Source organism: Lissotriton vulgaris, chromosome 12 (genome assembly GCF_964263255.1).
Source record: "Lissotriton vulgaris chromosome 12, aLisVul1.2, whole genome shotgun sequence".
NCBI classification, from domain to species: Eukaryota; Metazoa; Chordata; class Amphibia; order Caudata; family Salamandridae; genus Lissotriton; species Lissotriton vulgaris.
This window is the reverse complement of record NC_141700.1, coordinates 485,329,510-485,351,752: the sequence shown is the minus strand read 5'-3', so window position 1 is coordinate 485,351,752 and position 22,243 is coordinate 485,329,510. Positions and strand designations below refer to the sequence as shown.

Below are 22,243 nucleotides of genomic sequence, written 5' to 3'. Positions count from 1 at the left end.
CCTTGGCTAGACGCCTGCAGGAGGAAAAATTAAAGAATATTAAAAATGTTTTATTAGCATTTTATTTTATCGGTTGCCTCTGCTGGTTTTTAGCAAGGGGTTATGTTGCTCCACAATAACGGAGAAGCCACCCCTTTCTGAAAAGGCGTCTTTCCCCATGAAAAGCAACACGTCACATAAAAAAACAAAAGACTTATTTGATGCATTATCTAAATAAGTAAGTAGACACTTTATAATTCTTCTCAGGTCTATGTAGTTTTAGCTGTACAGAAAAAAAGGATTTTATTGAAAAATAACATCTAACTAATGTTCTAGTGCTTTCCACACTTATTAGTTGCCTGTAGCAGGGGAAACCTTCATTTTACAATGGCTTCTCTGTTCACCTGCCAGCCGCTGATGCTCCTGAAAACAATGAACCTGATGCACTTCAGCGGAAGCACCCCTTAGAAGGTGGAATAATACCCAATATAGAGATGGTGAACTTAAATACTCCTGCAGTCTTCCTAAGATATGATTGAAACTGCCACAAAGCAATATGTGAAGGTTGAAGGGCGCTGACCCAAACTCACTCTCTGTGCCTGTGTATGTTTTCAAACCAACGGATCTCGGTAAGCCAATCAGGAAAAGACACACAGAAGGGAATACAAATCTTTATGCAGACGCAGATGCAGAGCTCTTGAACAAAGCAACAGTTTCACGGCCTCACAGATAAGAAAGACACATTTATACAGGCACACAGACACATAAATGCACATTCACAAACACACAGATATAGGGTGCCCGAGCTGAGGCTTCATATGACATTCAGTACCTGTGCTGACAACAGCAAGTCTTGTATCCTCATTGGCCATGGCAGTGTAGCTGTGCAAGCAAAGGTAGAGTAACACAGGAACCCACACACCGAGGACTATGTACCTACACAGAGGGAGAGACAAACAGAATGGAGGATTATTGTAGCATTAAAGAGATATAGCTACTACATCAGCTAATCACTATCTAGATCCAGAGAGTAATAGTCATAGAACAACGTGAATCCAACTGTAGTGTAGTTCCTATATTCCCAAAAGGCTCTGCGCATGGGAATAATATATCCTACAGATTTGACGTAGGACTTAGGTCGACTAGGTCTCTATCGAATATACTAAAAGTTCCAGCTAGCTCATAGATCACTAGAAACTTTCTCGAATTCACAAGAAGGGATTCGTTTCTGACAACCGCATAAACATGACAACTTTGTTTCCCAAGAATAAGAATATATCTCTCAGAGTCGTGGAAACAATAGATAAGTATTTCACTCAGTCACTCGTGGATGCTTCGTTTCTACAGAGTTGCAGAGAGATGGGCGTTTTCAATAAAAAGGTTTATTGAACAGTCTTCTTTCTCATGCAAGAGAAGTGAACTGCTACAATCGTTAGGCAGACTGTAAAGTATAATGCATAATGAAGTAATATTGTATGGTTTCTAAGCCATATAAAAATACATACATAAATAACAGACTAAAATACTCAACTGGTGCTTCTAAAATACGCCTACCCCAATGTACCTAATCTAAGTCTAGTACACAGGAAGAAGTAAATATTGTGTAGCATAGGTTTTAGTTTTCTTTGCCAAGAATCTACCAAAGGTTTCTCTAGGTTCTAATCAGCTCCATACCTTGGTTAGAATGAAGGAGGTCTGGTATCTCAGTCTCGGGACTCGATTTCCCAGCAATCCGCAAGGGGAGCCTGAAACACTGGAGCTGGATTCTCGGTAGGAGAAGGCCAAATTCCTGATCAGTGCGTCAGCTGGAGAGTCGGCTTCCTTCGGCACTTGCTGTAGCGAGCTGTGTCGGGTAAGTAGATAATCGACGTGCTCCGAACCACCGTAGTTTGGGATAGCAAGTGAAAGTATATTTATACCTTGAAGATGTTTAGGAATGCCATAGTTTGACGTAAAGTCGGGCATATGAACGTCACAATGAATACCTGTGGAATAGTTATTAATTGTAAAGTAACTGAGTTCTTGGAGAAATATGTATTCAAGCAAGGGGAAGTTCCCTAACTGCTTAAGCTGGTTTTCCAAGAAATCGTTGTGACGTTTGGTACGGGTGGAAGTAGCCATGCCTGTATTTGGGCTGCATGGGCTATACCTAAATAAGTGTTTGATTTCTATGCCTATATTAGAGCAATGTGAATTGTACCTATATAAGGGCATGAATCAGGAAAATTCACTCGGAGCCTAAAACACCACACAACACCCACTCCACTTTCTTATGTACGACATTACTAAGTTCTAAACACATAAAACCATATCTAAACAGGATGTGTTAAAAAGCCACCCAAAATACACAAAAATGCATTGGTACTTGTTGTACACGAAAAGAGCATTTGTGCTGTACGCATTTAAAGCAATGTTTCATTCAAAGCATATAGTTTGACATTTGAAATGCTATCCGATTGAATCACGAAAATACATTTATGAAATGGCTCTTAAATACAGAAGAAAAAGTCGAGACCATTTCATGGCAGATTATATAAACTGGTCAAATGTGGACAAGGTCAAATATTGTCTCTTGGAAGTTTTTTCAAAGAATTCTAGTTCTCTATGAATAGTTCTACTTTGAGCAGATTACTTTGTGCCAAAAAATGAAAAATACAAATTTGGAAAAACAAAAACTAATCATAGGAAAAAGAGTTCCAAAGTTAGAACATTGTTTTGAAAAATGAAGGTCGAATTCAGAGTCTTTCAGAACACTGCGTGCCAAATCAAATGTCAGTGTTATTGTTTGGGGAAAACATCAAGTCTTCTAAGTCTGTAAAGAATTTGTCTACCATTGTAGGTGAAAGTTGGATTACCTCGTTAAGTAGATCAATCGCACATAGATGTAAAGCATCGCCGTCAGCGAGGTCGCATTAGCAATGTTCGAATTGGAAGGAACCTGTGTGCCGCTTTCCTCTCGTACCTCAGCAGTAGCATGTTGCATCTGTGAGATCTCAATGAATGCCGTCATCAGGATTGGTAGCCGTTGAGGACAACACAGTGCATGAGCCGTTACTGGTCCAAGCAAAGTATCAACATACGTTGGCAGGACTGATGGTAGTGTGAGACAGATGTCTAACACGCATACTTCTCCGCATAGCAGGCATCGTAGAACAGGTAAGATGCAATCTTGTCATATTGGTCTAAATGACATAAACCATGTGGTATTCAATTCTCTTAAACAAGTTAATCCTAAAATTTGGACTATGCGCTCACGACACTTCATCACCAGTAGAGTGTTCTCCATGGTGAACTGGGTATCGTTGGTGATTTGGCTTGCCATATCGGAGCAATAGGAGCAAAAATAGTATCCCTGCTGCGAGTCCCAAAACGAGAAGCAGTTCGCCAAACACAGAGTGCACGAAATTTTGGAAATATGCCTATGACTGCTTCAAAAGGTGCTAACAGTCCCGAAAAAACTGTCTAAAATACATGTACAATACCACTTGTATCAGACATGTTTAAGATCCGACCTAACATTTCTGAGAAATGTATAGGGCAATTTGTTGTTAAAAGGGCATGTATCTCTGCAGAAGTCCTTGCAACTTGCAGATCATACGTCTCTTTGGCCGAGGTCAATGGCACGTTTTTTTGCAAAAGAATCGCTTTCATTCTGCTTAAAGTATCAATTCGTATAGAAGAGATGTTCAGTGAAGGCCAAAGTGGCGACTCCCAGTCTGTCTTGGTTTTTGGAAACAATACTTGCATACATCAAGTGACCCTGGTCAACACAGTTATGAGATAGGTTAAACCTGGCAACATGCCACAGCAGCTGTGATCATTCAACATAAGATAACTTCCATTAGAAAGTTGTCCAAAAATTGGATCAATCACTGCAGCTGGTGAACCTTGCAGGTGGCAAGATAGGTTGTTAGAGGAACCATCACAGGCCCCGTGTAAGTTAATACCCTGACAAAGGAGAGAACCGCTTAGTGCGTTTTCACAATTTTTACCACTAAGAAACACTTCCTTTCCCCCACTCCAACATCTGTGTGTGTATGGTAATTCCCAGGATGTCTTGATGTATTCTTTACCCAACCTTTCATATATGCCTGCTGGTATTCATTTTAAGCAATACTGAAAATGGAAAATTGTAACAGGCAGAGTGATTGTTCCATGTATTATCCATTCTGTTGCTGGTCTTTCAACGACAGTTAATGGCAATCTTTCCAGTTTTCAATGCTCAGCACTGTATAATCTGCTCCCCTCTGTGCCAGTTTGATCTGTTTACAGTGAGATTTAATACTGAAAACAGTGACGTAGTATTGATTAAACGCCAAGGTCCATAGCCTGAACAAAGGTTTTGTAACGTCCAACCTAATAGCATTATAGAACGTAATCCGGCTGGCGATGTTGCATCATGACCAAGTCCTGTTCCATTATGTCTATGGCAGAGGATACTATGCTGTCCAAAGAATATATCCTGGATGACAGAGTTGTTAACCCATTGTCAACTACAGAGAGAGATTGCTCTAAGTTAATACGATCAATTTCTCGTATTCGTTCTGCAGTCTCTCTTTGCGTAATCTTCCAAGCTTCATTATACATGGCATAGATACCGGCGTATATAAAACGTTTATGACGAGGTTTAGTAGGTCCTTGTAAGAAGTCCCTCAGATCAGCACCATTTTTAAGTAAAGATAGTGCTGGAGAGGAGGGTGGAGGACACGGAAGGGCGCAATAGAAGGAACAACATCCGCTTGGTGGGCCTGCCCGAAAAAATCAAAAGTGGGGACATGGTGGCCTACCTAGAGGACTGGCTCAGGACGGTGGTGGCAACCGAGGGGCTCTCCTCCTTTTACACCCTGGAACGAGCACACAGGGTTCCGTCCAGGCCGCCGCTACAAGGCCGGCCTCCGCGTCCGGTGGTGTTATGGTTGCTGCATTTCCGTGACAGACACCTGCTCCTTAATAATGCCAGGATGCACGGACCCTATCAGGTAGACAACAGCAAGGTGAATATCTTTCCGGACTACACCTATGAGACCCAGCGCAAGCGGGCCTCCTTCTTAGCGATTAAACGGGAACTGAGGAGTGAGAGTATTCAATATTCATTGCTGTTTCCGGCAAGGCTCCGCATCATACTGGATGGCACGACTAAATTTTTTGACACCCCAGATAAAGCGTGTAGTTGGCTGGAACTGTATAGGGCTGGCAAGGATGGCCCTGGGTCTTCTTTCTCGACTACCTCGGAGGTCGGACTACAGCGGAGGTCTAAGAGGATCCGGAATCGCCGAGGCCGGCTTGGCCGTCCCTCGACTGTGGAGACTACGGCGGAAAGGCGAGGTGTGTTGGAGATGGTATCCAGCATGTCAGGCTCTCAAGGTGGACCAGTAATTGAGGATTCGGAACCTGGAGGTGGTGAGGGCCGCACGGACACGGAGGACTCCGAGACTGATAGTGTGACCCTCCCTGTGGTCACCCCAAATACGGCGGAGGGTCTGCTTGATGGCCACGGGTGATCTTGGGTGAGTCGATACCAGTGGGGGAGTGGATGATGGGGTGGGGGGGGTGAGCCCTCGTGGAGACACTTGGATAATTGGATGTTAAATGGGTTGAGGACGAGGCCTGGGTTTGCCCTCGATACTTCTGGCTCGATCGCCATTAGGTTGCTTGGACGTGGGGAGGCCCCCTATCGGTGCTCGACCCCCATCTTGCCCTTAAGGCACGCCTGCGGTGGCTACCGTCAGGATAGTTTTGGTTTTTCTGGGTATAGTTTGGATGGGAACTAGGTGGCAATGCGAGACGCTGTGGGAGTGGAGGTCTATACCCAGCCAGAAATCCTTGGTTGTTTTATGAACTACTACGCAGATTTGTACCAGAGTAGGGTGGTTAAGGACGCTGCCCATTGACAACTTCTTTCGGGATTTGCCCATCCCTACTCTGGAGCCCGAACAAGCGAAAGAATTGGGAAGAGACGTGGAGCTGGGGGAGATCCGCAGTGCCATTAAATGCATGGCACGCAACAAAACTCCGGGTCTGGATTGGCTCCCTGTGGAGTTCTATTCCACCTATGTTGACCTCCTGGCCCCGCGGATGTTGATGATCTATAAGGAGGCGAAGCACCTGGGACGCCTCCCGGGCTTCATGCGTGAGGCCCTCGTGGTCCCCCTGCTCAAGCCTGATAGGGAGGGTAGCGACCCGGCGTCTTATAGGCCGCTTTCCATGCTCACAGTAGATTACAAAATACTGAGCAGCATCCTAGCGTCGAGATTGCTGGGACACATGAGCTCCCTGGTGCATAGAGACCAGGCGGGATTCATTCCCAAGCGAAACACTACAATGAACATCCGTCGCCTGTTCCGCCTGTTGGAGGAAGGCCACGACGAGGCTCCCCAACCCACGATCCTCTCGATTGACCTGGAGAAGGCTTTCGATAGTCTGGAGTGGGAATATCTCCGTAGAGTGCTTAGTTGTTTTGGGGTAGGGGAAGGATTCTTGCTTTGAACTACAGTGCTATATGCCTCTGCGGTAGCGAGAGTGAGATCGGGCCCGCTGATCTCCCAACAATATCCGGTGGAGCGAGGTACGAGGCAGGGCTGTTCGTTGTCCCCGTTACTCTTTGCGCTGGCAGTGGAACCCCTAGCGTTGTCAGTTCGCACGGGGGCCCACTACGGAGGACTGCAGACCTTATTGGGGCAGCAGTTTATTTCCCTGTATGCCGACGATCTGTTGCTTTTCCTGGAGGATGCTGGGGGAGCCTTGGCCGCTGCTGACGCTGTACTCACCTCTTTCGGTGAGATATCGGGCCTCAGGGTGAACTGGTCGAAAACTTGCTTGTTTCCAGTTCGCAAGGGGGAACCCCAGCCCTTTACGCCTAGGGCGATCAGATGGGCACCTGACTGCCTCAAATATCTGGGGGTTTATATTTACCACTGCCCTGCTGACGTTCTGGAGGGCAACATATCCCGATGCGTTCGGGCGCTAAAGCGTAGCATGTCTTTTTGGGCTGCCCTGCCGCTATCGGTGGCAGGACGTACAGCGCTACTGAAGATGGTGGCGCTTCCCCGGCTACTCTATTATTCCAGGACGCTTCCAATCTGGATCCCGCCGGCCGTATTCCGGAACCTGAGATCGCTAATTGTGGCATTCCTTTGGGGATTGGGCCGCCGCAGAGTGGCGCTTCAGACCCTGATGAGACCTAAAGCGGAGGGTGGGCTAGCTGTTTCCGATTTTGAAACATACTACCTAGCTGCCCAACTCCAGACCTACACTCAGGAGGTAGCACAGGAGTTTCGGGGTCCGGAGTAGAAGCGGGGGCTGGGCATACCCAGGCACATTCTTTCTTACATCGCACTGCAGCAGCGGCTAGCGGTGAGGGACCTCACGCAAGAGGAACGCACTATCAGATTGTGCTGGAACCGCAAACAGCGCAAGTCGAGAATAATTCACCCCTATGCCCCCGAAATCCCATTGGGAATTCTCACAGCGCTACCACATGGTGGGGATTGGTCGCAATTACAAGCTTGGGAGGATGCGGGCATACAAGTTATCTGCGACCTGTACGAGGACGGAGTGCTCTTGCCCTTCCAGGCAATGCTGGACCGATTTGACATCCCCCGGGCGTTTTCTTGTTACACGCGGCGATCACGAGGGCACTTCAGGCACACTGGCAGAATGGTCTAATTTCTAATTTCTAATTTAAAATATTTCTAAAGCGCAGCGTACACCTTGCGGTTTCTTGGCGCTGAATGGTCTTGAGGAACCGCAGACGTCCTTGGCATGTCAGTATGTTATGATGGCAGCGGGAACGGTTAAAGCTATAATATGTTTATACTCCAGGATGGCTCATGAGAAGTTTCCCCCATTGGAGACACTCAAGGCCAAATGGGAGGCATACATAGGGAGGGACATCCCAGAGACCACGTGGGCCCAGCTGATGCGCCAAGCTTGGAAGAGCACGCGCAGCGCTCGGTTCCAATTGGTCCACTTTTATATATTGCACCGAGCATACCTGACCCCGGAGAAGATACAAAAGTACTTTGCCTCTGACGCAGCGGCCTGCCCTAGATGCCGGACAATTGGAGCGGACCTAGCCCACATGTTATGGTCCTGCCCCGCCTTGTCCTCCTACTGGACAATGATAGGGGACACCCTCAGTGAGGTTACGGAGCGGACCCTGCATTTCGACATCACAGTGGGGATCCTACATTGGTTTCCACATACCCCCAAGACAACAGTGACCAGCAAATTCATTGACATGGGACTGCTCTTGGTGAAACGGGAAATAACACAACACTAGAAGGCACGAGTTGGTCCAACGGGCGCCAAATGGCGCAACGAGTTCCTCAAGTGGGCTGAGGGTGAGAGCATCCTGTGATACCAACTAGCAAAGCGGCAGCAGAATGAGAGGGCACTAGAATCAGCTCAGGCATGGGAAGCATTGGTGCAGGCCCTACGTGATCATGACACCCCTAGCGACACGGAAAGTGATGCCAATGAGCTGCCTGCGTCCCCGTAATGCGACATCTTCTTACAAACTGCGGAAAGTTTCCTTCCATATGCTCTCTGATGATCTAACCATACACCGATGGCGTCTGGGGGAGGGGGGAGGTAGATAGAGAGAGGAAAGAGCATTACAAACTTCCTAATAAACTATTGATATTTTGACCCTGCTGTTTAGCCACTGGACCTCTGGGTGAGTTTTGTTGGGTTGGGGGGTGGGTGTTTCTTTTCTTTAAAAACTAAAAGCAGATTTGAATTTTTGCATTATGACTGGTCGTTTTTGGATGACCGCAGGACCCACGCTCAAAGTTTATTTCCAAATTGCCGCCCGACCTCCGGGTTGTGGGCTGAATGGCCGTGTAACAGTGCTATCTAGTCATAGGCGTTACCATCACCGATTGCTTCTTCATTGACCGAGGTACAACTGTAACTTTTCTCTGCAATAAAAATATATTTACAAAAAAAAAAAAGGGGTTTTGTTCTACCACTGCAGTGTGACAATCGAGGTCCAACACAATCATTCTGGTACCAAAAAGGATTTCATATGGAGTGATACCCCCTAGAGAACTTCTTGGGCAGATTGTTAAAACTACGTTGGACACTTATTAGATGTTTGACCCACCCATCACCCGAGCCTAATACCCTAGCTGTTATAGATTGCTTTATGTCCCGTTTTTTTCTCTCCACTACCGAATTTCCCTCAGGATGGAATGGACTAGAGTACCGCAATACAACGCCCAGATTGGCCATGGCTTCCTTGTAAGCTTTTGAGCTAAACGCAGGACCCTGGTCAGAATGTAGCATGCCGACTGCATATGTGCCGATAAAGACTTGCAAATCTTTTATAACAGTTTGAGCGTCAGCTGAGCGCTGAGGCCACATCCAAATGAATCTTGAACACGAATCCACTGCGACCATGATATATGTATAGTTGCCATCCCTCTGTAAGGGACCGCAGTGGTCCAGGTAAACGCAAACTAAAGTTTATCTGAAATTAACAGGGGCGTCTGCGCAGGACGTTTCACAGTAGAGACTTTCATCTTTTGGCAGATTTCACATTCCAAAACATAGTTTCTGGTTTGTTTACTCAAGCGCGGCCACCAGTATCTCTGTTTTAAAAATGACACTGTGGCGGAAACACCTGCGTGTGCAGAGGTGAGCCCTTCATGTGCTGCTATTAGTCCTAATCTATGTTCCATGTTTGGAATTGCTCTATCCCCACTCCAGGGATTCGAGCAAACGGAACATTATTTGCATTAGTTATATACGAGTATTTGAGTGGAAAGCCTTTTGGTAATGTTTTACCACTGTCTTTGCTTGAAGCATTGACAGCTTGCATTATTTCGCTGCCCATTTTCGTTTTTGAACGAGTGATTGCAGCTGCAGAAGCCGTTTGCACAGCTGCCTTCACGACTTCATCAGCTAATGAATTCCCTGCAACATGAACGCCATCACATTGATGATCCAGCGTATGTATCACGTGAGCCTTTTGTAGTTCTTGTTGTAACTGAACTACTTGTTCCCAAAGCAACTTATGCTTGATTGTGCCATCTTTTGCATCTTTGAAACCATTTTCAATCCAGTTCTGGAAGTATTCATTGTAAGATTGAACACAATAATACGAATCGCACACTATGAGTATGGGGAAATCGCGATCAGTATTTTCAAGCGCCATCTTAAATGCTTGTAGTTCAGCTCGCTGAGCTGTACAATCTCCTAGAGACTGAGCTTCAGTGACCATAGGTCAGAATTTACCATCGTGCCAGCGACCTTTAACGATCGCGCACGTAGCACTATAAGCTTGTTTACCCCCCGTATCGGACTGTGCTGAACCGTCAGTATAAAGTATACATTCATACTTCTCTAGAGGCAGAATTTCAGTAGGCAGAGGACATTCTTGTTCGTATTGTAGAAATTCTTGTGTTTTCAAATAAGGGTCAAAAACGTATTCAACGTCTGTTGCAGTAAGAGAATTAACCCACTGTATCCATCTCAGATGAAAAGCTTTAGCATTTGGAATGCTTGTTTTTGTCACTGCCTCTAGGGCAGGTACAGGCGTAACGACCATAATGCGCTTACCCTGTGCGAGCGCTCTCCCTTTTGCTACTGCAGTTTGAACCGCTGTCAGAATTTTTTCTGTAGAAGTGAATTTCATTTCTGCTTTGTTACAAGTGTGATTTGTAAGCTATTGGTACTTTTTCTCCTTCATTAAAGGTCAAGTACTGGAATGATTCTGATCACCAAATTGCGTACGTTTACGCGGGTCTTTAAATGTGTTGTTGCCAACATGTCTGTTTGGACAGAACGCAAAATTTCTGTATGTTTTTGAGTCCAATTAACTGTTTTGATATCAGGTTTGATTAATTCGTAGAGAGGTTTAACCCTTTCTGCGTAATTTGAATGAATGAATGAAGGGAAACTTGTACCGCGCAACTTAGCCCAAGGGCATCTAGGCATCAAATTTAGAATGTATGTTCTTCCGAAGTTCAGGAAACCTAGAATTGACTACGTTTTTCAGTGTTTTTGGAGGTTGGAGCAGCGCACACTTTTCCAAAAAGTTGACTGCCAGGCTTTTACCTTCACTTGATAACTCCTATCCCAGAAAAAGGACATTGAGGTGGGCAATTCTCGATTTCTTAAAATTTAATTTATACCCTTCAGAGGCGAAGCCAAGTATGATGGTGTTCACCCTGTTCAAGTGCCTATCAGTGATTGAAACATGCACCTCTCAAATGAACAATCCTTTGTTTCCTGTCTCCAAACCAGACGATTCATATTGTCTAGTCTTGGACTACAGACACCATAACTCATGTTGCAAAACATTTGCGGTACAAAATTCGCACAGTGCGGCACTAATGAATAACATAGTTCGCAAAAAATACAAAACAACATTAGACATTTCTAATGGATTCTTTTGTTAAAATATTGCACCGGAAAGCAGATACTTGACCGCTTTCTCAATAATGGGGTCACAGAAAAATTTCTGTAGACTCCCACAGGGATTCAAGAATAGCCCAGGATTATTCTCAGCCAGAGTAACAGAGTTACTACAAATGTATGATGATGAGGCATTATCTTATGTCGATGACATCTATCTCACAGACGAGGACTTGGATACTCACTTGAAAAGAGTGAACACCATAATACTTGGGTTCGCAGCAGAGGGTTACAAATTCAACTTTAAAAAGTCACGAATTGCCAATCTAACGGTCCTGTTTTCAGGATACGAATTATCAAGTGAAGGCAAAAGCCTAGCAGACAACTTCTTAGAGAAGTGCGCTGTGCTCCAAGCACCAAAAACGCTGAAGAACTTACAATCGATTCTAGGCTTCCTGAATTTCTGAAGAACTTACATTCTAAATTATGCAGAGAGGGTTAAACCTCTCTACGAATTAATAAAACCTGATTTTAAACCAATCAACTGGACTCAAAAACACACAGAAATTTTGAGATCATTGCAAACAGACATGTTAGCTAAAACAAAATTAGAAACACGCGACAATACACGCAATCTTGTAATCCGAGTCATCCCAGGAAGATGCGGATTCACGTACCTGACCTCTAATGAGGCAGAAACGGTACCAATAGCATACAAATCACATTTGTACACACAAGCAGAAAAAACATTCAGTCTTACAGAAAATACTGTAAAGGCAGTTCAAACTGCTGTAGCAAGAGAACGAGCCCTAGCCCAAGGTAAAAGAATAACTGTTTTCACAGCATAATCAGCCTTCGAGGCGCTATTCAGCCCAGTAAATCTAAAAACAGTGGCACTAGATCCAAAATGGATACAGTTGGAAAATTCTCTTGATACAGAAAAAGTGACACACTATTATGTTCCGAACATGAAAAAAACTGAATGATTTGAAATATGAAGAAGAATATCCTCTGCCAATCGAAATTCTGCCTCTCCAACAGTACTCTTGTATAATCTATACAGACAGATTTGTACAGCATTACAATGTAGATGATAAATCCTACAATGCAGCCTGCGCGATTGTTAAAGGTCGCTGGCTCTGTGGTAAATTCAGACCAAAAATAACAAAAACTGAAACACTGAGAAACTGTTCGGCTCAGATCTTTAAAGATGGCGCTTGAACATGCCGAACGTGAATTCCCAACACTAATAGTGTGCGATTCACATTTCTGCGTCCAATCTTACAATAATGATTTGCAGAACTGGGTTCAAAACGATTACAAAGATGACACAGGTGCCACAATCAAGCATAAAATGCTTTGGAAACAGGTAGTTCTTTTGCAGAAAGAACTACAAAAGACTCACGTGATACACACTCTGAGTCATCAACGTGATGGCGTTCACGTTGCAGGGAATTCATTGGCGAATACAGCCACAGCGGAAGCAACTAAACCGCTTCCGTAGCCACAAAAAAGCGTTCAGAAAAATACATAGACGGGGAAACCATGCTGGCGGTAAAAACGTCTTCAAAAGACAACTGTGCAGCACTACCCGTGAACTATCCACTCGATTATACATACGTAATAGACGCAAACTCCGTTCCTTTTGCTCGAATCCCTGGAGTGGGGGATAGGGTAATTCCAAACACGAACCGGAGAGTCTTATTGATAGCAGACGCACACATGGGTGAAGGTCCTAGGCACAAACAGATCAAGGAATCTCTGACAGAATTACAATCAGAATACTGGTGGCCGGGGATGAGCCTGCAACATTACAAATTTGTAAAGAGCTGTCCAGACTGCAACAGAGACCGCAGTAACGAGCCAACCGGAGTATTGCCATGGCCATTTCTGTAGTTAGCATAAGGCTATCTATACATAAAATTTAGCGCCCTATTAATTCCTTTTAAGACTAAAATTCACTTAATAATGTGGCCCCAGCGCTCGGCTGATGCCAGAACTGTTATAAAAGATTTGCGAGTCTTTATCGGCACATACGCAATTGCCATGCTTCATTCTGACCAGGGTCCTGCTTTTAGCTCTTGAGCTTATAAGGAGGCCATGACCAGCATGGGCATTGGATTGCGGTACTCTTGTCCCTTCCATCCTGAGGGAAACGGGGTTGTGGAAAGAAAAAACCGAGACATAAAGCAATCTATAATGGCAAAGGTATTAGGTTCGGGTGATGGGTGGGTCCAACATTTAACAAGTGTCCAACGTAGTCTTAATAATCTGCCAAGAAATTCTCTAAAAGGTTTCAGCGCGTACGAACTATTGTTCGGAACTAGAATGTATGTTCAGAAATTAGATAGTCATGCTTCAGTGGTAGAAGATAAGAAAAAATGCTTTGACATCAAAGATCGTTTGGCTGTTTTACAGGACTTAAATGAAACAAGAAAACCCCTGAGCAACATAAAGTTAAAACAGCAGCCAACAACCACTGAAGACACACCACCTGTCCCAGCAAGACCTGTCTGGATTCCAAAGATTGGGGATCTGGTCAGAGAGAAAATAGCGGTGAAGAAGGAATTTGGGCCTTCTTACAGAAACGCAGTACCTGTCTTAGCAATCAACGGAACAAGATCAGGTGTACTACCGCCCCTTGCTGGTAAAAAGGAGAACCGAGTTGTATCCATCGACCTGGTAAAACCACAATCATGTGGCCGATAATACGTAGTAGGCCCAGTGGACTCCCAAGAAATAGCAGAATACCAAAATTTGCTACAACCCAAGAGGTTCAAACTGAGAGGCTAATCATATTCGATAAACCTGCAGTGGATAAAAAAGGACTATGCAACAACAATGTCATGGAACTTGTGCCTCTTGAAACCCAAATTGAAACAGTTCGTCAAGAAACACCAGTCTACAATGATGTAGCATCAGAATGTGCTAATGAAAGGCAAATTGAAAAAACAAATCCAACAATTGACAGAACTGCATCTGGCTACTTCATCAATTTAGATAACTTTTCTGAAGATCAAAGCAAGCCTGAAGTAACGCCAGCAACAAAGACTTTTAAAGACAAAACAACAGAACTCTTTTATCAACTCAAAGAAACTTATCTCATTTCTCCATGGTTAGAATTTTGGGTTGTGCTAGGTTTATTTTTCCTCCTGCTTTGGCTCATCATGGTACTTTGTTTGGGAAAAGACAGTGCAATGGACACAGCAAGTCAGAAAATCAACTTAGTTCTGAAGCCACACAAGTCATCTCACATCGAGAAAAGAGAACTATCATCAGTGAATGTCACAGCCATTCCAATACCCGGCGGGGTAGTTTGGGACAAAACAGATTACGAAATATATGGACCTGTCGAACTCTTGAAATATCCTCATCAGTTTAAGGTTTCATTAAGTGACTTTGTAAAACCAAGTACATTCTCTGATGATTGGGACTTTGAAAGCATAAATAATATGATGTCAGATTTAGTAATGTCAGCAAAATTTACAGAACTTGATTATTTGCAAGGTTCATCGAATTATGAACAGATGTATTGCTATACCCACTATGCAGACCACTATTTGCATAAATCTGCTCAACCTAGAAATGTTTTTAAATATAATCAATGGGAACATTGTGCAACTCCACCTAAAAGCAGTTCAAAACCATTCTATGAGAAATTCCAATACTTCTCAGGGTTTAACACAAGTGATGCAGAAACATTTTATTATAAACTGTTAGATAAAACAGGGACAAAAACCATGCTGACAAATACTAAATTGATCTATTCGGAAACATTTTATGAAAAAATGATTACATTTGGTTTTGATTTCTGGAAAAACAACATTGAAACAAAAAACATCTGGGGTACAAAAGAATGGCAGGTACAAGGCCTAGAAGCATTATATCGAGCCTGCATGATCCCAGAACAAATAATGTTCTTGAATGACACCATTCAACAAACTACCTGTTTTGGCCTAGCCAAAATCAAAGACTTAAACAAACCGTCTATTCCAAAGCCAATACCTGATAACACAACCACAGATATTGAGATAGACGTATCCCAAATTTTGCATCAGAATAGAACACATCCTGATTGGAAAAAGTGGTTAATCTGGCCAACAGACACAAATAAATGTCAAGATAGATTCCTGAACAAAATACAGGGGTTAAAAATGACCAGACCAGACCCTAGATACTCCCAGAGACAACATCCAGGGATAGTAACAACATACAGTGTAGGGAAACTATGCCTTGAATGGCTACAAACATCCACACTGGCAGAAATTAAGCAACACTTGTATTTCCATAAAGATGGTGCTGAGTTGCGCAATTTCATAATGGGACCACGCAAACAGCGTCAAAAACGTTTCATAGCGGCCAGTATATACGCTGCTTACAACGAGGCATGGAAAGTGACTAAAATTGAGAGAGCAGAGAAAATACGAGAAATTGATCGTATTAATTTGGAAAAATCACTTTCTGTTGTGGACAACGGGTTAATGACTCTGTCCTCCAGAATATATTCACTGGAAAGTATTGTATAATCTGCTATAGATATAATAGATCAGGACTTGCTAATGTTACAACATGGTCAGTCCCAATTACGTTCTATTGTACAGCTAGGCTGGACATTGCAAAACCTGCGTTCACGCTATGTGCCTTGGCGTTTAATCAACACAACGTCATTGTTCTCTATCTTTAACCTTACTGATAAACAAATCAGTTTGGCACAGAAAGGAGCAGACTATACGATTCTGAGCATTGAAAAACCTGAGAGATTACCATTGACAATGTCAGAAAGACCTGTCATTGAATGGATAATACAGGGAATTATCACAATTCCGATAACAACTTTCCAATTTAAAATATGCCAAGAGTATATACCAGCAGGCCAGTATGAAAGGTTGGGTAAAGGGTACATAAAGTCATCATGGAAATTAATTCATACACACACATGTTATAGTGACAAAAACCAGAATGTATTTCTTAGTGGTAATAATTGTAAACAATCACTAAGCGGTACATTTCTGTACCAAGGTATTAATTTACATGGGGCCTGTGAAGGGACTTCAAATAACCTTTCATGCCACCAGCATGGCACACCTGCAACACAAATAGAGCCATTCTTTAGACAACTTTCTAACGGGAGTTACGTTCTAATAACGGACCACAGCTGTTGTGGCATGGTGCCAGGGAAAGCATATCTCATAAGCGTTAGTTCCATGGTCACTTGCTGTATGCAAGCATTGTATCCAAACGGCCCTGGAGACTCAGAGGCGATGATTTGGCCTCCGTTGAATATCTCTTCTATACGAATTGATACTTTAAGCAGAATGAAGTCTGTACTTTTACAGACAACAGTGCCCATCACATCATCAAATGAAACGTATGATCTTCAAGTTGCAAGGACAACGGCAGAGATACATACACTTTTATCAACTAATTGCCCCGTGCATTTCGTAGAAATGCTAAGCCAAATCCTAAATATGTCAGATGCCAGTGGTATCGCAAATGTATTTAAGACAATTTTTTCGGGACTGTTAATACCCTTCGAGGTAGTCCTGGGCATCTTTCCCAATTTTGTCCATTCAGTCTTTGGCGGCCTACCACTACTTTTGGGACTCGTAGCAGGAATCTTATTTTTGACCCTTCTGCTCCGATATGGCAAGCCAAAACACAGACATGACTCCGGCAACAATGGAAGAAACGATCCTAGCAATACGCTACCGGGACCGCATAACTAAAGTCCTTGGATTAGTCCGGCTAAGAGATCTGAATATGACCTGGTTTCTTTCATTCAGACCTATATGGCAGAACTGCATCTTACCTGTGCTTCGATGTATGCTATGCGGAGAAGAATGCGTGTTAGACACCTGTCTTACACTACAATCAGCAGTGCCAATGGATGTCGATACTTTGCTAAGTCCAGTAACGGCTCATGCATCGTGTTGTCTCCAGCGGTTACCAATCCTGATAACGGCATTCGTTGAGACTTCTGCACTACGATTAGGTGGTGGCAGTGAAGCAAGAAACGAGAGAAACATCACCCAGGTACGACCTTCTGTGAGCATTGCTGATCCCGAAATCGATGATAGCAATCATTCTCACGACTGCCCAGTTACAGCATTTTCAACCATGGTCGAACTTTCACCTGAAGCTGTAGACTGTTTTTTTGCGCATCTATCTGAAGTCATGTTCTTCTACCCTGAACCAAAAGAATAACTTTTAAGCCAACCAGCACACGGCGTTCCCATGAACTCTGAATTCGGCCTTCAGCTTTGAAAAACAAAAGCTACTGAAAACATTTGGAACTATTTTTTCCCCTGAAAACTAAATAATTTTTTCCAAATTCCAAAATATTTACCTTTTTTTTGGCACACGTACTCTGCTTACAGTAGAACTATTCATAAAGAACAGAGCTTCTATTTTTAGCAAATCTAGAGACAATATGTTACCGCAGCCTCTAGCACTCTCACAAGCAATTTCATTTATATGTGATGAAATAGTCTCGACCTTCTTTTCTGTAATTAAGAGACATTTCATGTGTAATTTTCGCAAATCGTTCAGCTAAAGATATGCAATATTTTTTTAAAGATTACACTGCTTAAAAACGTACAGTACCTATAACGTTTCCGTGTATTTCGCATACACCATTTCGAATGCAAAATGTATTTTGGGGTGGGTTGGAATACACATGCATCTTTATTGCTTAGTTTTTAGTAATTGATAGACATAAAACCGTGGAGTGGGTGATGTGTTTTATCTAGGAACCCGATTCAATATTGTGACTTTATGCCCCTATATTTGTGAGTGGCTCTATGGGTGTTTGAGTGGATATATCAGTGGCTATGAGTGAGTTGGATTATGAGTGGTTGTAGAGGGTGACTAAGTGGATATGTGTGTAGACCTATCAATCAGTAAGTGGGTGTGTAAATAGTGGCATGGATGGGTCAATGGTTTTGAGAATGATAACATGGAAGTTACAGGGGGTGTATGAAAGGTTATACGGGGTGTGAGTGGGTGCGTCAGAGATTATGTGGATGATGTCATCAGTGATGTCATTTGACATATCATTAGTGATGTCACTGACCATGTCATGAGAGATGTAATATGGGAGGTCATAAACAGTGCATTGCTGGGGCACGAGTTGTAGTTAGCTCAGCTAACTATAACTGCTGATTTTCTCTGGTTTTGTACAAGTGAAATCTGAGCCTAAATATTTCCTACCTAGAACATCCGTGTAAACTTTGTTTTTTTTTCAGTGAATTTGAAAGTTTATTTAATTAAATTTTCGAACTATAACGTCCCTGTAACTTTTGTTTTTTGTGTGAATTTTTGAAAATCCATTTCCTAACTATATCGTCGTCCCTATAACCTTTGGTGTTTTCAGTGAATTTCTAATGTTTTTTAAATGCTAATTCCTAACTATAACGTCCCTGTAGCCTTGGTTGTTTTAAGTGAATTTCAGTCACCACCACATTCAAAACTTATAACTGCAAAATGGATTATAACCAACACATTATTATCTAAATGACTCTATTATCGCATGTATAACTCCCATAATATCTCTATAACACAGTGTGTAACTCTTTTGTTGGAATCTGTGACTGCATACAGCACTGTATCAGTAAGTCTCTCATTCACTGTATAAGTATTTGAGGGGATCTATGAGAGGGTACATAAGTCTATCAAGGGTCCATAACGGACTGTGTGACTGTATCAGTGCATCTATGAGTGGGTGCATCAATGTCTCAATTGGTCTGTGATTGGTTGCAGAAGTCTCTTAGTCGATCTGTGAGTAGGTGCATAAGTGAGTTTGTGAATTTGAAAGTACATATATGTCTGAGGGGGCAGTGTCCTGTCCTCCCCACATAAAGGGCTGATTATCCCTCACAACTAGTCTGGAACCAGGGCTAGGAAGAACGGGCTTCTGTGCATTTCAAAGACCCTTCAAAGTCACAACTGGGTATAAGTACTGGGGCTCTGACCCCACCAAATCAGACACTTCTGGGCCTGTAACTGAACTATATCAGAAGGACTGCTGCACTGCATCAAGGACTGACACCCTTCTGGACTGCTGACCTGGAATGCTTGCTTTTCTGCTGTTCTGCCCTGCTGCCTGCTGCTCTCTGACTCTGCTGAGGGAGAGATGGACTGTTATCCAAGGGCTTGTTTGCTCACTTCCTCTTGCTTGAGACTCAGAGCTATAAAATGTTCTGCCCCTGCTTCTGGTTCACTGGAAGTGGACCCAGATACTTGCACCAGAGAAATTGACGCATCTCCAGTTTGCGTGTTACAGAACCGGCCCATCGATCCTGTTGCGGGAATAGGCTTGGCACATCACCTTGCATTCCTTGTATCGGAACCATGCAGCTTGGAGAGATTGACACATCCCCTCAACTACGTGGAGAAACCCGTGCATCACAGTTTGGAACCAAAGCATCTTGGCTCGGTGCTTCGTCTTTGGAACCAAAGCATCTCGTCTCCGTGCTTCGTCTTTGGAACCGACGCATCGCCACTATTGTGCGGAGAAAATTGGCGCATCATCTTGACTGTCCACTCGACATCAACACATAGCTCGCCTGCACCACGCATCTTGCTGTTGTGACCAGGAACAATGTACACTGTTCACCGGGCCTGAGTGGCTCTTGTCCAAATCCTGCACTCCATTGCTGTCGGCCTGAACTGTTCACTTTGCCCCAGTCCAGCGTGACCAGATAACCCCCATTGGTGCTTAATGCTTTTAAGCACTAGAACTCTTTTTATTTATTTTTAATTCATATCTCAACTTCTACTGTTTGAGATTGTTGTCATTTTGGTCTTGATTTATTTATAAAAGTATTGTCCATATTTCTTAACCAGTGTGGAGTCTATTTGTGTTGTGTTCATTGTATTACTGTGAGTTGTGGTGCACCACAAACACTTTACACATTGCCTCTTTAGATAAGCCTGACTGTTCTTTGCCAAGCTACCAGAGGGTGAGCATAGGTTATCTTTTAGTGTATATTTGACTTCCCATGACTAGAATTGTGGTTCCTGCTTGGACAGGGTGCATACCTCTTTCAACCAGAAACCAAATTTCTAACATTGGTGATCAGCGGTAAGGATAGGGCTTTTGTTTGTGCAATACCATATAGAAACTGATAGTTTACTACTAATCTATACTAAGGACCAATTAGAACCCTTTTTCAATTCTCCCTAAGTTGGCTTTTTACTTTTTGCAAAACCATGTCTCTATCTGGAGAATCAGCAACTGCATCTGCAGTAATTCATTTTGAGCTGGCCAAATTGAAGACTTATACAGTGGTCCAATTCAAGGAATTTTGCATGGGGGTTAAACTGTCCACTAAAGGCTTAACTAGGAAGGTGGAGCTACAGAAGGCACTGAAAATCTGGACATAGGCCCGTAATGCAGGGGGTGGGACCCAGATGACAAGGGGCAAAACATTAAGGAGGATGAGGAGCGGATCCTAGAGTCTGCTGTGGATCTGGGCCTGCCTGTGGAAGGGGCCAACTTGTTTCTGGAGCAAAAGAACCATTGATGAACCTAGAGTGCTTGTTTCATGTACGCGGAGGAGCTGGCACTGGCAGTTCAGGCTGGACTGTTCCCATGGGGAGCAGGGTCTAGACTGATTTGCATTGGGCTGAATCCAAACTGGAATGGGGTGGTGAGCAAAAAAGGATGGATTTAGGCCCAATCTCTGTACTGGGGATGAGTGTTTGACATTGTTCAGCATTCTGTCCATCATTTGTTCTTTGTTGCATTTGTTGCTCTAAGTAGGATGGGTATGCCTAGACGCCGGTTCCGTGCTCACCACGCCACCAGAGCAAATCTATCCTGGCTGGTGAGGGGTGATACCCCGAAACCAGTCCTAGGATGCTTGTTACCAGTCCGGCGAGGACCTGGCCTGGCAGTTTTGGCTGGACTGTTCACAAGGGGAGCAGAGTCAAGACTGAGTTGCATATGGCTGTGTCACAAGTGGAATGACGTGTGCAAAACAAAAATGGATTTAAGCCCAGATATCTCTACTGGAGTGATTATTTGACATTGTTCAGCATTCTGTCCATCATTTGTTTTTTAACAACATGCTAGAAGCAGTGGAGATTCCCAGAGCAAGGAGCAGCATATAATCAAGAAACACATCCCCAGAGGAGCTGGCAGACAGGAGGGAGGTGAGAAAGCTCAACCTGTAGCTTGCTAAGTTAGAGCAGGAGCAGAAGTCCGGTTTGGCTGAGAAAAAGCAGGCTCTAGAAGAGAGAAGTCTGGCTATGGAGGAGAGGAAAATTACCCACAAGTTAAGCATCAAAGAACTGGACATCAGAACACTTCAGGTGTGGTCCAGTAGTAATGGTGGCAGCATACCTGCAGTGTTCAATAGTAAATCAGGAATCTGCATATTCAAAGTCTCAGGGTTGGCAAATATAGTGCTGTGGTGAAGAGTTTGTCCCAGTAAGTGGGGGGAGTTCAGTGGGGTTACCCTAGTGTCCCTGATTGACAGAGAGATGGTTCATGAAGTCCATGTGCCATCAAATACTTCAAAGTATAGCTAACAGGTTTCCATCAATGGGCAAGGTTTTGAGGCTCTAAAGGACACAGGTGCCTGCACGACTGTGGTAAAGAGGCAGCTGGTTTCCATAGATCAGGTGATCGCCAATAGCAATGCATTCCACCAGATTGTGGTGGCTGACAACAGAAAGGGTCACTATCCAGGTTCAGGTTTTCTGAAAGTTGCAGTGAGCCCTGCCATTCATGTGGACTCTTTGTTAGGTAATTACCTTGAGCACACAAACTGGAAGGAACTGTAGCCCAAGGATGACCTGGAGATGTTAGGATTGCCTGAGTGGATCTATGTGGATCTATGTAACCACAAGGTCCATGGCTGCCCAGGACGAGAGTCAAAAAAGGCTGTAGCCTGGAAAA

The 22,243-nt window shown here is 43.7% G+C and overlaps 1 protein-coding gene across 1 annotated transcript in view; it reads right to left on the bottom strand.

The window, feature by feature from the left end:
• The window catches only part of FA2H (fatty acid 2-hydroxylase), an 824,473-nt gene that overhangs the window by 235,257 nt on the left and 566,973 nt on the right, over positions 1–22,243 (bottom strand). Inside the window, exon 4 of the mRNA XM_086945227.1 lies at positions 812–915. Within this exon, the coding sequence (XP_086801353.1) occupies positions 812–915 (104 nt within the window). The remainder of the gene's footprint in view (positions 1–811; positions 916–22,243) is intronic.